General features: G+C 44.4%; 1 protein-coding gene across 1 annotated transcript in view; it reads right to left on the bottom strand.

Annotated features, from left to right (window-relative positions):
- ANO2 (anoctamin 2) overlaps window positions 1-9,146 on the bottom strand; it is a 141,234-nt gene extending 132,088 nt beyond the window's left edge. Inside the window, exons 1-2 of the mRNA XM_079975130.1 lie at window positions 8,944-9,146; window positions 3,115-3,498 (exon numbers count right to left, since the gene is read on the bottom strand). Of these exons, the coding sequence (XP_079831256.1) occupies window positions 3,115-3,498; window positions 8,944-8,973 (414 nt within the window). The 5' untranslated portion in view covers window positions 8,974-9,146. The remainder of the gene's footprint in view (window positions 1-3,114; window positions 3,499-8,943) is intronic.
- Window positions 9,147-12,637: the final 3,491 nt, after the last annotated feature.

Raw genomic sequence — 12,637 nt, 5'->3', positions numbered from 1 at the left:
AAGAACATCTCTATCTTTAAGCAAGGAAACATAAACTGATGCCTTATATCTTCATCTAGGCAACTACCAGACACCTTTCTGCTTTCTTTACCAGGGATGTTTTGCCTAAAAGATGTTCTGCATTGTATACAACTCTGGGTTTATGGGACCAAGTCCTAAGAGGTACAAGGTTACTTGCCTTTAGAAGAAGAATCAAAAAATGGTAGCTTTTAAAAAATAGCCTTCATCTCCTAAATGCTCTGTGCCTTTCAATCTGCATTTCATTCACAACAGCCTGCAATGCAATCTTTTTTGTCCAGGTGCCAAAGCTCATCTCAAATGACTGCCCTATTATGGCTTTGACATGACATAATGAATGAATACAGCAAAGGATCCATTTGTGGTTATTAAAGAGCAGCGCAACTGAAGCTTCATTTAACTACTGATGGTCCATGTAGAGCAGGGGTAGAGTCTGCGAATGTGGGGTAGGTGGGCCTTGGTCTGATAGAGCAAGGCACTTCTTATGTTCATAAGCATGACTGCATCATGGGCATGAACATCAGAATCATGGGCAGTGGCATAGCTGTCAACTTACAGATTTGAAAATAAGGGACCAGCAGCCTCGAAAATAAGGGATCAGCAGCCAAAATAAGGGATTTTAGTCAACCAGCAGCCAAACAAAGCCTCACGCAGTGGTTCCCACAGCGCAGCAACCTGGCAAAGGTTTGCAGCAAGGAAACCCACCGTCACCTCTCCGCTGGGAAGCGCTGAGCAAAAGCAAGTCCCCAGGCAACGCAGCCGATTTGATCGGCACAAAGCATGCAAGCTCCACCCCCCAGTCGTTCAGATGCTCATACTGAATACAGTGAAGATTTAAGATCTTCTGAGTACAAAGGATTTACAATCCCCACTCAGCCATGAAGCTCCCTTGGTTCCCCTGGATCTTGTGAGGATAAAATGGAAAGGGAAAGAGCCATGGACACCACCTCAAGCTCTCTGAATAACAATTCATTTAAGTTTTTATTCCAGCAGCACCAACCCACTCCTAAGAACCCCATATTCCTTCCATGGGTGGGAAAGCAGCTAATCACCTCTTCCTGCCGATTGGTGCCACAATCAACTTAACGAACACCCCCCCCTCCATGCGCTATCTGACTGCTGCATTTCCCTAGAACAGGGTTCAGCAAACCTTTTCAGCAGGGGGCCAGTCCACTGTCCCTCAGACTTTGTGGGGGGCCAGACTATATTTTGAAAAAAAAAATATGAACAAATTCCTGTGCCCCACAAATAACCCAGAGATGCATTTTAAATAAAAGCACACATTCTACTCATATAAAAAAAACGCTGATTCCCGGACCATCCACAGGCCGGATTTAGAAGGTGATTGGACCAGATCCGGCCCCCGGGCCTTAGTTTGCCTATCCCTGCCCTAGAAGAAATACACTCTCCAAGAGATTGGATAACAACTACACTCCCTACTATAAAGCACATTTCTCTCTGTGCCAGCATTCCCCTGCTCCACATTGTAAAAACAAGAGGACCAAAACATCCAAGCAGCTTAATATATTAAAAACTAACTTCTACAACCGTATAATTTGGAATAAAAAGGTGATGAAACGCTGGAAATAAAAACACAAGCAAACCTAGGAAAACAGGGAACCTCTCACCCTCCACTCCTAATTTTTCATAGCAGGCAAAAAGCAAAACCAGTTTTCCAACCTTGATAACTAGATACGCAGGTACAGGTACGCACATACATCCTCTGAAACGTACGGTTTAAACATTTAAAAGTCACTCAATTCATCATTGTTGGGCTTACTGCTTTGGACTAGCCACCAACTTTCATCTAAACTTATCTCACATGGCTGTTGTGAAGGTGCAGGAGGTATAAAATTGCTGCAAAAGGGACACTGTGCTTTTGCTTCAACTGCCATGTTATTGTACAGCAAGAGCTATATCAAACAGAAAGAGAAAAGCTTGCCAACTCTGGCAAAACAACAACAACACCAAACCCACACAATACTGTAAGCATGCTGTGTGCTTTTGTGACTGAACCAAATCTCAGCCCAACCTGCCTCACAGGTTGTAAGAAAAACTACACATACACACCACATTTATTGAAAAATAAGTCCTGCTAAATTCAATAGGGCTTACTCCCAGATAAATAGGATTAGGATTGCAGCCTTACTCACAGAAAAGTGAGTATAGGAAGCTGACAAAGACCAGATTCAAAACAGGCCAAGCTGTCCGGTTTAGAAACCCAGGAAAAATTAAACTTCTTATAGCTCTAGACTCCTTTGGAGGAAGGTGTAGAGGTATCAGTCTAATAAATAAAAATATTAAAACATTGAGAAGGGAGTACAACACATTTAAATGACACCATAAACTGAATATACACTTTTATATTTCTCTCCAAACATAGTTGATAGATAAAATGTATAACATCCTCCTTTTTTTGCAAAAATAATCATAAATTAAAGCCGCACGTACGCTTATTATCAGCCATGAAATTGTTGAATGTGCATGCCTGGAAGAACACAGAGAGAGGAGGGAGTGGATGGGCCGTGGAGAGCTACTGCTATGCACACGGGCACTACTATTACCAACATGCAAGTCTGGATTGGGCAACAATGAGACAGAAGCAGAAAAGGGAGCACTAGAAATCACTAGCTCTTGTGTAATATCCAAAATGGGATTAACTGGCTAAAACCCCCTATGGCAGGGACTACCAGCCAGGGCAGCCCATTTCATTGACGTTTGGGGCTGGAGGAGGAGCTCGCATTTTGTCTGACAACTTTTGAGCAAGAGCCCAGGGGTATCCAAACTTTTTTCAAAGAGGGCCAGATTTGATGAAGTGAACATGTGTGAGGGCCGACCAACGTTGGTGACCTTTTTTTGACCTTTCGTTTTTTAAGATTGAAATTGTTTTTTTAGAATTGAAGTTCTTGAGCTTTTGGGGGGATTTTTACCAAAAGTTCTTGAGCTTTTTTATAAACTGCCACACTGGCCGGACTCTGGACATGACTGCCTTAGGTACTTACTTTCTTTGCAAAATGAAAGCTAACAGTCTAGTCTGATTTCTGGCCTCATCCATCAGATCTTTCCTACCTGTCTGTTGGCAGTTCCTCCTCTTACCTCTGCATCTTTTTCTATCTCCAGACCAGCTTCCATCAGGTTGCTTTCAAACTCTTTCCTCTGCTCCCGTTTTGCTTCCTCCAGAGCCTCCAACGGCCCCAGATCGATGACCTCGGCATCTGGAGAAGCTGCTTCCTGGCCTTGTGGCGGCAGCGGCTGCTGTTCAGATTGACTTTTGGCCGTCTCCCCATTAGAAATGATAGCCAAAGAAGGAGGTCTCTGCGAGAGGCTTGGAGAACCACCACTGGACTGCGAGGGAGATTTCCGATAGTGATAAGCTAAAACATAGTCCACTTTCCTCTTGCTGTCTCGGAAGTGCATCCCTCCAGGTGTGAGCCTTTCTGTGGAACCTGCTTGAGCCCCATCCAGGTAGTTGTTGATAACCTGGAGGAAAGTTCAAAGAAAGTTACTGAAAGAAGCCTCCTGTGACAAGTTCAAGAGAGGGGACTCAATGTCTTCCTGCCCATAAGCCATGGAGACACGTGATACGTGCAGCAACTGCAGCGATTAGCAGTTATATGAGAGGAGAGAGACGGACGAGGCTCAGATTAAGCAGTATAACGCAACAGAGTGCAGGTGCCCTGCAGAAAGCGTCTTATGGAACAAATAACTTGAGATTATTCAAGCCAGGCCATGGACTGCAAGACACAACCCCCAGCCCCCTAAGAACATAAGAACCGATTTGCTGTATCTGCCAATTTGATGGATCAGGTCATCTCATCTAGTCAGATGGCCCTGCGTACTCAACAGCAGGGCACTGGAGTGACTGCCACCCCCTTTCGTTTCTCCCCTGACTACATTTGGTAGTGAGAAGGAGGGACCTGCTATATTACACCCCCCAAGAAAGGTGCTCCAGTTCCTTGCTCCTGCCAGCTTGGAGCAAGAACCTGCTAGATGGCGGAAGTTGGGGAAGAAGCAAGGGGGAGGGGGGGAGTGATAATATCTTTCCTGAAGCCTCCATTTATAATGCAGAGCGAGGAGTTTGGCCTCTCTACCGTAACTTTGTTGGTGTTGGTTGTGCTTGACAATCCTACCCCCATCCCTGCAGCTGATCCTCACCTGTTCTCAAAATTCTGTTGGTCCTGATAGCCACAAAGCCCTGACCCTTGTCACTCTGCTTGGGGTTCTCTTCCTCCCCACACATACACATCTTTTCATTTGCAACTCCCCCCACAGAAGTTATGTTTGCTTAGCCTACCTTAACAGCTCCTGAAAGTCCTATCCTTTGTGAATGTGTCTAATCCTTTCTAAAAGCCATCTAAGCCACTTGTCATTCCCAGACCTTGTCTTAGTGAACCGGATAAGTCAATTATGCACTATATGAAGGAGTACATCTTTTTGCCTACTGTCAATCAACTTGACTGTGGGATCTCCAAGTCCTAATTTATGAGAGGTGGGAGCTCCTCTCTCCTCGTTGTTCATACTTTTATAAATCATAGAATTGTACAGTTGGAAGATGCCCTGAGGATCATCTAGTGTCCAACCCCCTGCAATGCTGGAATTATATATCAGAAATTATGTATGTCATGAAATATGTGTCATGTTCTTCTAAACCACATTTTAATCCAGAAGTGGACAGAAAGAAGATGAAGGTTCATAGTGTTCCACTGGCCAAATTCTGGTGGACCACCAATTACAGTGGTACCTCGGGTTACAGATGCTTCAGGTTACAGACGCTTCAGGTTACAGATTCCACTAACCCAGAAATTGTACCTTGGGTTAAGAACTTTGCTTCAGGATGAGAACAGAAATCGTGAAGCAGCGGTGCAGCAGTAGTGGGAGGCCCCATTAGCTAAAGTGGTACCTCAGGTTAAGAACGGACCTCCAGAATGAATTAAGTTCTTAACCCGAGGTACCACTGTACCTGCTTGTTCCCAGTACTCCTTGAAATGATCCAAGTGGATCTAAGTGCAGAGCTAAGTGGACCTGGGCCTAATGCTGAAAGGTTCTTCTGATGTTTTTAAAGATACTCTGGATCACTTTATTTTTTAAAAAAAGATTCTGAGTATTCATTCTTGCTCTATAAATTAAAAAATGCAGCAGTGGCTTTAAATTTAAAAATATACTATGCAAGATGGTTGGTGCTTCACCATTGCAAATCTGACCTGGGGAAATTCTATTTTGATCCCGAATACAGCAAATTAAACTCCCAATTATGCGAAAACCCCAATAACATTTAATTGGGCACATCTTCATGGTGCACAAGCATCATGTCTCAGACAGTTTCTGATGCTCCTGGCAATGTTGGGAGGAATTCCCCCCCCCCCATTGTATGTAGGGGTTAAAGAAAAACTTCTCTGACTCTAAAGGGCCACAATATTTTCAGGTCAAAGAAAATGCATCAGATTTGTAACTCATTTCTTTACATGTTTATTTGGAAACATGTTCCACTGTGTACACTGGGGCTTTCTCCCCCAAATACCGTATTTTTTGCTCTATAAGACTCACTTTTCCCCTCCTAAAAAGTAAGGGGAAATGTGTGTGCGTCTTATGGGGCGAATGCAGGCTGCGCAGCTATCCCAGAAGCCAGAACAGCAAGAGGGATTGCTGCTTTCACTGCACAGCGATCCCTCTTGCTGTTCTGGCTTCTGTGATTCAGAATATATATTTTTTCTTGTTTTCCTCCTCCAAAAACTAGGTACGTCTTGTTGTCTGGTGCATCTTATAGAGCAAAAAATACGGTATATAGATAAGGATTGCAGCTTAAATGTATCTGGAAACCAGTAAAGAGTCATTTCAGCCCCACATAAACAAAGATTAGTTCTTACCTATGCCAAGAATTTCCCACAGGGAACTTGAGGGAGTTTAAAACAAAACAAACAAACAAACTGGAAGAGATATAAGCCATATTCAGGCTTATTAGAAGTTGGTGGTGGTTGCATGCAGAACCTCAACGTCCACATCCCCACCAGCTCTGCTTCCAATTTATATACACGTGTTTGCCATGAAGGGGGCTTCTAAGTATCTTCATGGGTGTGAACCTATCAAAGTGCAGTTCTACATACGCGAAAAAGATTGGGAGAAGGTCCCTGGAATGCAAGCCAGTTCGATTTCTCAAAATGGCATAGGGAGGAAGGGGAGCGACTGCAATGATGTCCATCAAGAGCTATTCAGTATCTGATGCTTTGTGCTTCTAATGGCACAAAAGGACCTGCAGCATGTAAAACAGTGACCTCTGAGGAACAGGGATAACAGGGATTAACTTCCAGTGCTCTAAAAGGGCTGCTCCCATGCTGCGGGAACAATAAATCTTCAAAGGACCTGGACGGATGGAGTGAGCAACCAAGAGTGGAAGAACCGTAATCATTCCTGAACACTGCATAACCATCCTAGGTGTTAGTCCTTAGGACAAATATAAGCTAACTTCCCTTTCTTCAATTATTTCCAAAACTTCTATAAATTATGACCAAGGCCATCTCTCTGCTGGCTAAAATGTTCGTCTGAAATATGACCAGGCTGCTGGCTTAAGAGGAGAAACCATTAAGGGGCTGAAAGCAAAACTAGCAAAAATTATGCTCCAGTAATAAATAGCAAAGAAACTTTATAAACAGACAGGAGATTCTCCAACTCTGAGAATTTTTCACTTTATTTTGTCTTATTTTAAATCCTCCTATTCACTGATGAATGTGCTGACTGTAATGTGAAACTACATGGCTGCTCACTGAGAGAGTTGAATGTTAGGAATGTAAGCAAGGACTGTGTGGATCGGGGGGGGGGGGATGCTCAGTATGGTGAAAATACTGGAAAAACACCCCACTGATTGCTGGTATCATGCGACAACTACTGAATGATCAATTGGAAGAACTTAGAACAGAAATGCACAGAACAGTGAATAAAAATGGACTGAGGGGGGAAATACTAATGGAGGATTGCCAGAACGTGAGAATGGAATGGTAAAGCTGGAGGCAATAGATGATGAAATCGAGAGGTCTTCCACATAGGTGTCTGGAGGAGTTAAACAGTCAAATGGTGGAGTTATGATATTGGAGGAGAAGGAAACCATGAACAGAGAAATTAATAATTATCCTGAGCCGGCAGAGACAGAGCTGCATAAAATTTGGAGTTAAATTAGAGGGCAAAGCTACTAAGTCTCTGACAACATTGTTGAAAAAAAGAATGGAAGAAGAGAAAACGGAAGCCGACTTTTAAAAAAAGGGATGGAAAACAGGAAATGGAATTGGAAGATATGGACTTCGATGTGAATTAATGAATAAACAACAAGCAATTATGAATTACTGTCTCAGTATATGTCCACAGTGAAGAGTCCCCTGAGGGAATAAAGATAAAGGATGTCTTGTTTCTCAATATTGGAGGCAAAGCTGTTATGTTGGACTGGGGGAAGATTATTATTGGCTTTTATCGATAATACTTTTCAGAGAATCTCTTTGAAACTTTCTGTGTGGAAGGTCAACAAACCTGAGATATGCAGAATGGAAGAATATTGCCTAGCAGAAGAAGGAACAGCATCCTGGGGTGGACATTTCAAATACTTTGAAGAAATCTAGTATATACAACTGACAGACCCCGAGAAGTTATTTCAGCTGGTGGCCCTGTTGCAGGATATAGAGGTGCAGTATTTTGTGTACAGTTAACTTGAAGAAGCAAAGAAACAAAGCAATAAAGGCATGCCAGGTTGCTCTACGAAACTCCCAGAGCAACAACCCTCATTTTCATATGGCTTCAGCTTCTGTAAACTTCTAGTCAAGAGCAAGGGAATAGTGGGTGAGGAAGTTATTGTCTTGGGATATATGAATTTGAAAACAAGTCCTTCTTAGAAAACCCAGCCTAGCAACAGAATGCAAATAAGGAGGCAATTCGTTCAACATTGACGTTCAGTTTTGTGTATAATGCTGTGCATTTGAGCTCTTATACACAGGACTATTTTTAGGATGCCTCTTCCTCTCTTCTTTCAAATCTTTCCTCACTCACCCCTTAACCTTAGCCTCACCTGCAACTTAAAACAAAGCCTAAAAACAAGTAATTGCATCTCTCTGATTCATCCCTGCTTCTTTGCTTTGCTTTCCCTTCTTTCATGTCTCTCACTTGTTGAAAATTTGATTGTAAGGTCTTTGAAGCAAGGATCTGTTTGCTGTTGGACTCCCCCCTCCCTTTGATAGTTTATTTTGCTTATAGCACCATGCAAATCAGCTAGCTAATATACCTTTCCTTTTGTAGTCACACAGTAGTGAATAGTAGCCTTTGTTTTCTTTGAAATACCCCCCCGCCCAACAAATTCACCTTCTCTGGAGACAGAATTTCACTCTTCCATTGTGTTGTGTTCCATCCTTCCCCATCTGCCATACCTACAACTCAGGCATGTTTATTTATTTATTTTTCATGATGCACTGCATTCAAAAGACATACCTACTTGTCACATTCAAATACTGAGCACAGATTCCATGTCATGCCTCCTCTATACACACTTATCACTGACAGATTGAGGAAGCGATGGCGATAGCATATTCAGTGCCTTGTTTGTGTACTCTACAGTGCTTCGCAGTGCGCAACAGCCATAGAATCTGGCATTGATTGTAAAAAGAAAGTTTACAGCCCTCACACCTTCAGGTAAAATGTGTGGGCAATGCCTGGTGAAATCTCTGGAGCCAAAGGAACAGAGGAATTAGAACGTTCATTGGCTGAAAAAGCAGCATTAGAGCCCTGCAGAACTTAACTCTCCCTCCTTCCATGAATAGGAAAAGCAGAATAAATTACATGGGGGAAATGTAGAAACGTGGCTTTCTTGGTGCAGACTATTTACATATTTATTTGAGACATAGCCCTGGGTCGATTATAGCATCCCCCACTGTGTAACTGTCATGCTGTACTCACAGGCAGTCCATGCAGATTTTCTGGTTCCATCCCTGCAAGAGTGAAAATGCCTAGACTCAGATTTTCAGTCTACCCTTTCAAAGGGAGACACACCGTACGCGGCACCATTTCGTAGTTGCTGGCCCAGGTGGGAATCCCAGGAAATCTATAAGCCAGGTCTAGAGAAGATGGTCTTCAACTATTATTTCTCCTTCCTTGCATGTAAAAGTGTGTGCATATATATATATATATATATATATATATATATATATATAGCACTCCGGACCAGAAGGAAAGACAACAACACCAGTGTCGTTGTTGCTGAAAGTGTTGTGCTCTTTATCATCTCGAGGTACCCAGGGGCCTCATTCCATGGCTGCCACCTGAGGAGTCACCATAGCAACACCAGGGACAAAGAGGCAGGTGTGGCTGTAAAGAGGCTGAACTTCAGGAGCTTGCAAAGATGCCTCTGGTTGCATAAAGTTACAGACTCAGGTGGGTTCTGCAGCACTAAAGATTATGGGGAGCAAGGGATATATGCACAGTTTTGAATCCTACTGTTGCAATCTATGTGGGAGCAAGCTCTATTGAACCCTGTGCAAGCTATTTCCAAATAAATATACATACCATTGGGCTGCATGGTTGCAATCAAAAGCAAGCTTAATAGGAAGTAAGTCTAATTGAACTCACTCAATTTGCATCTCGGTAAATATGCTTGGGACGCGGGTGGTGCTGTGGGTTAAACCACAGAGCCTAGGACTTGCTAATCAGAAGATCAGCGGTTCAAATCCCCGCGACGGGGTGAGCTCCCGTTGCTCGGTCCCTGCTCCTGCCAACCTAGCAGTTTGAAAGCACGTCAAAGTGCAAGTAGATAAATAGATACTGCTCTGGCGGGAAGGTAAATGGCCTTTCTGTGCGCTGCTCTGGTTCGCCAGAAGCGGCTTAGTCATGCAGGCCACATGACCCGGAAGCTGTACGCTGGCTCCCTCGGCCAATAAAGCAAGATGAGCGCCGCAACCCCAGAGTCAGTCATGACTGGACCTAATGGTCAGGGGTCCTTTACCTTTAAATATGCTTAGGTTCACATTATATGGCAAATAAATTTAGGAAGGACTATTTGTAAAATAAAATCCGATCCCATGCCTTGCCGCCACCATTATGATCTTCCAAAATTTCAATAGAAAAAAGGGCTTCACAGTTTTAAATTTGGTCACTCATCTTTGGTCAACTCATCATTTTAACGTGAACTGTTAAACGCCATGCACCACATCCATGATTAAAGGTCTAAGCATTTGCATAGTTCTTGGAAGCAAATCCTACTGAAGTTCATCGCAGCTTGCTCTTGGGTAATTTTGTATTGAGCTGCAGCCTAGGTACGCTTGTTTGAAAGTCAAGTCCCACTGAATTCAGCGAGGCTTACTTCCAAGTAAATATGCACAAGATTGGACTGCCTCACTGCAGTGCATGTTTACTGGGACTAATGTCACAATCCTCCTCTGTTCAAGATCTGTCGGCTAAAATGTCATGCAATCTGGTGGAAGCCTTGTTCTACCTTGTGGGTGAAGTCTAAGGTACACTCCACCAGCACTGTTCCCCCAGCGAAGATACACTGCTGGACTGGGAGAAAACAGAGTAAGGATGTGGCGCTGGACACACATGCACCAAAGGCTATACATTTTGATGCCCACATTGGTGCATCCATTGCACCATCACCAACCCTGGCGCAAGACATTTCCCTTCCATTAATTTCACCATGAGGGAGCCCTGCCCATGTTGCCACAGTAGAGGTTTGTTTATAGTGTTATTCCAGCAGCCAGTCACATCCAGAGATATGGGGCTATATCTCTGGCATTTTGCTATATACACTTATCGCTCACAACGGGGAACTATCAGGAGGGGAAACTAAGGGCAAAGGCATTTCTTAATTTCCTCACATGGCCACATACATGGAGCAGAAGACTCGGTCACCATACATGCAGTGTTTCACTGCCACACCCAAACAGGGCGGCGGCGGGGGACGGGGGAGAAGAGTACGTACATTCGCAGTCACTGAAGTCTCCCCCTCTCCAGGGGGCTGAGGCATGAGACCCACTTGAACACTCAGGTGGCACCATACCCTCTCCTCTCCTCCCCCCACAGGCACCTCCTGTGCATGCTGCTTCAGGGATGATGTGCTCCAGCTGCCGACTGAACCTTTCTTTCGGTCTCTCCCCTTGCTCTCAAACAGGTTGCTCTCCCACAGGCGCAGCGCCCCCCCCCCCTCACATCCCTTTCCACACTGGCCAGAAGAGAGGCCCACCTCCTGGCCAGCACCACAACCACGTTGGCTGGGTGTATGTGTGTGTCTGTCTCTTTCACCTTTTTCCAACCTCAGATCCTCTGCATCAGTTTGCTATTTCTCTCTCTTTTTTAAAAGAGTCCTCATGAAAATTTATCAGCGTTGTTATGTGAATTTCTTCTGATGTACGCATTTTTGCAGAGTGGTTAAGGCAGCTCCTATGGAGCCTGATTGGATCTTTTGGCTGGGAACATCCAGGGAGAGTCATGTTTGGCAGGGGGTTGGACTCGATGGCCCTTGTGGTCTCTTCCAACTCTATGATTCTATGATTAATCGCTGTGGCTGAGTGGTCAGAGAACAGCTCTGTGGAGCTTGCAGAGTGGCTTTGAGTCTTGGACCCCAATGTGGCTCGCCCCGCCTGCCCAAAGCATGCAAGAGGGGACTGGAAGCATGCTGGCCAATGACCAATGGAGCATTGGCCAATGGAGTGAGCTACTGGAGGCTGGAGTACCCAATGGAGTGAGCTACTGGAGACTGGAGTAGAGGTGCTCTGGTGATGCAGAGATGTGTACGGGGAAATGCCCCTATTATCACAACATCCCAGGGTCCCTCCATGCATGATCAGTCAACTAATTAACAGCAATTTGCATTTAGCTTCATAATTTGTTTAGCTTATCACTTATTCTAATAGCCATTTTAAATACCCATTTATGTTTCAAAAGTATTCCCCTACATCTTGCAATGATCTTAAACAATAGGATAGCCAAAGGTTTCTTCTGCCTTGCAGAACTGTGTAGAAAGGGGAATTAACCAAGTCCCTCACTATCTTTCATCCTTGCACAGCAAACATTTCGTAACAAAATTCCCTCCTTTAAGACAACTGTTAAAGGTGTAGCCTAGAGCTAAGTTCTGTTCAGGCATTCAGTGTGCACGGGTACCAAATGTCTGACAGGGTCAATGGGAACCCATAGGGTTAGCCAACCTCCTCAACAACAGGGAGCAGTCTGTCTGCTGCTGCCACCCCAGCTGACCCATGGCTGGCATCCATCCGAAGATGACTGCTTCTGCATTCATAGGATTTCCTTCACAGAGATGAGAGCACTGAATGAGCAGAGATTCCTGCCCCTGTGTTCACTGATACGGGATGCCTGGTCTCAGTGCTGTATAAGCACCTGGTTATCACTTTGTACAAGGGACGCGGGTGGCACTGTGGGTTAAACCACAGAGGCTAGGACTTGCCAATCAGAAGGTCGGCGGTTCAAATCCCCGCGACGGGATGAGCTCCCGTTGCTCAGTCCCTGCTCCTGCCAACCTAGCAGTTCAAAAGCACGTCAAAGTGCAAGTAGATAAATAGGTACTGCTCCGGTGGGAAGGTAAATGGCGTTTCCGTGCACTGCTCTGGTTCGCCAGAAGTGGCTTAGTCATGCTGGCCACATG

Source organism: Podarcis cretensis (assembly GCF_951804945.1).
Source record: "Podarcis cretensis genome assembly, chromosome: 5".
In the NCBI taxonomy this organism is placed as follows: domain Eukaryota; kingdom Metazoa; phylum Chordata; class Lepidosauria; order Squamata; family Lacertidae; genus Podarcis; species Podarcis cretensis.
Note: the sequence above shows the minus strand (reverse complement) of the source record. Positions and strands in the feature narration are given on the sequence as shown.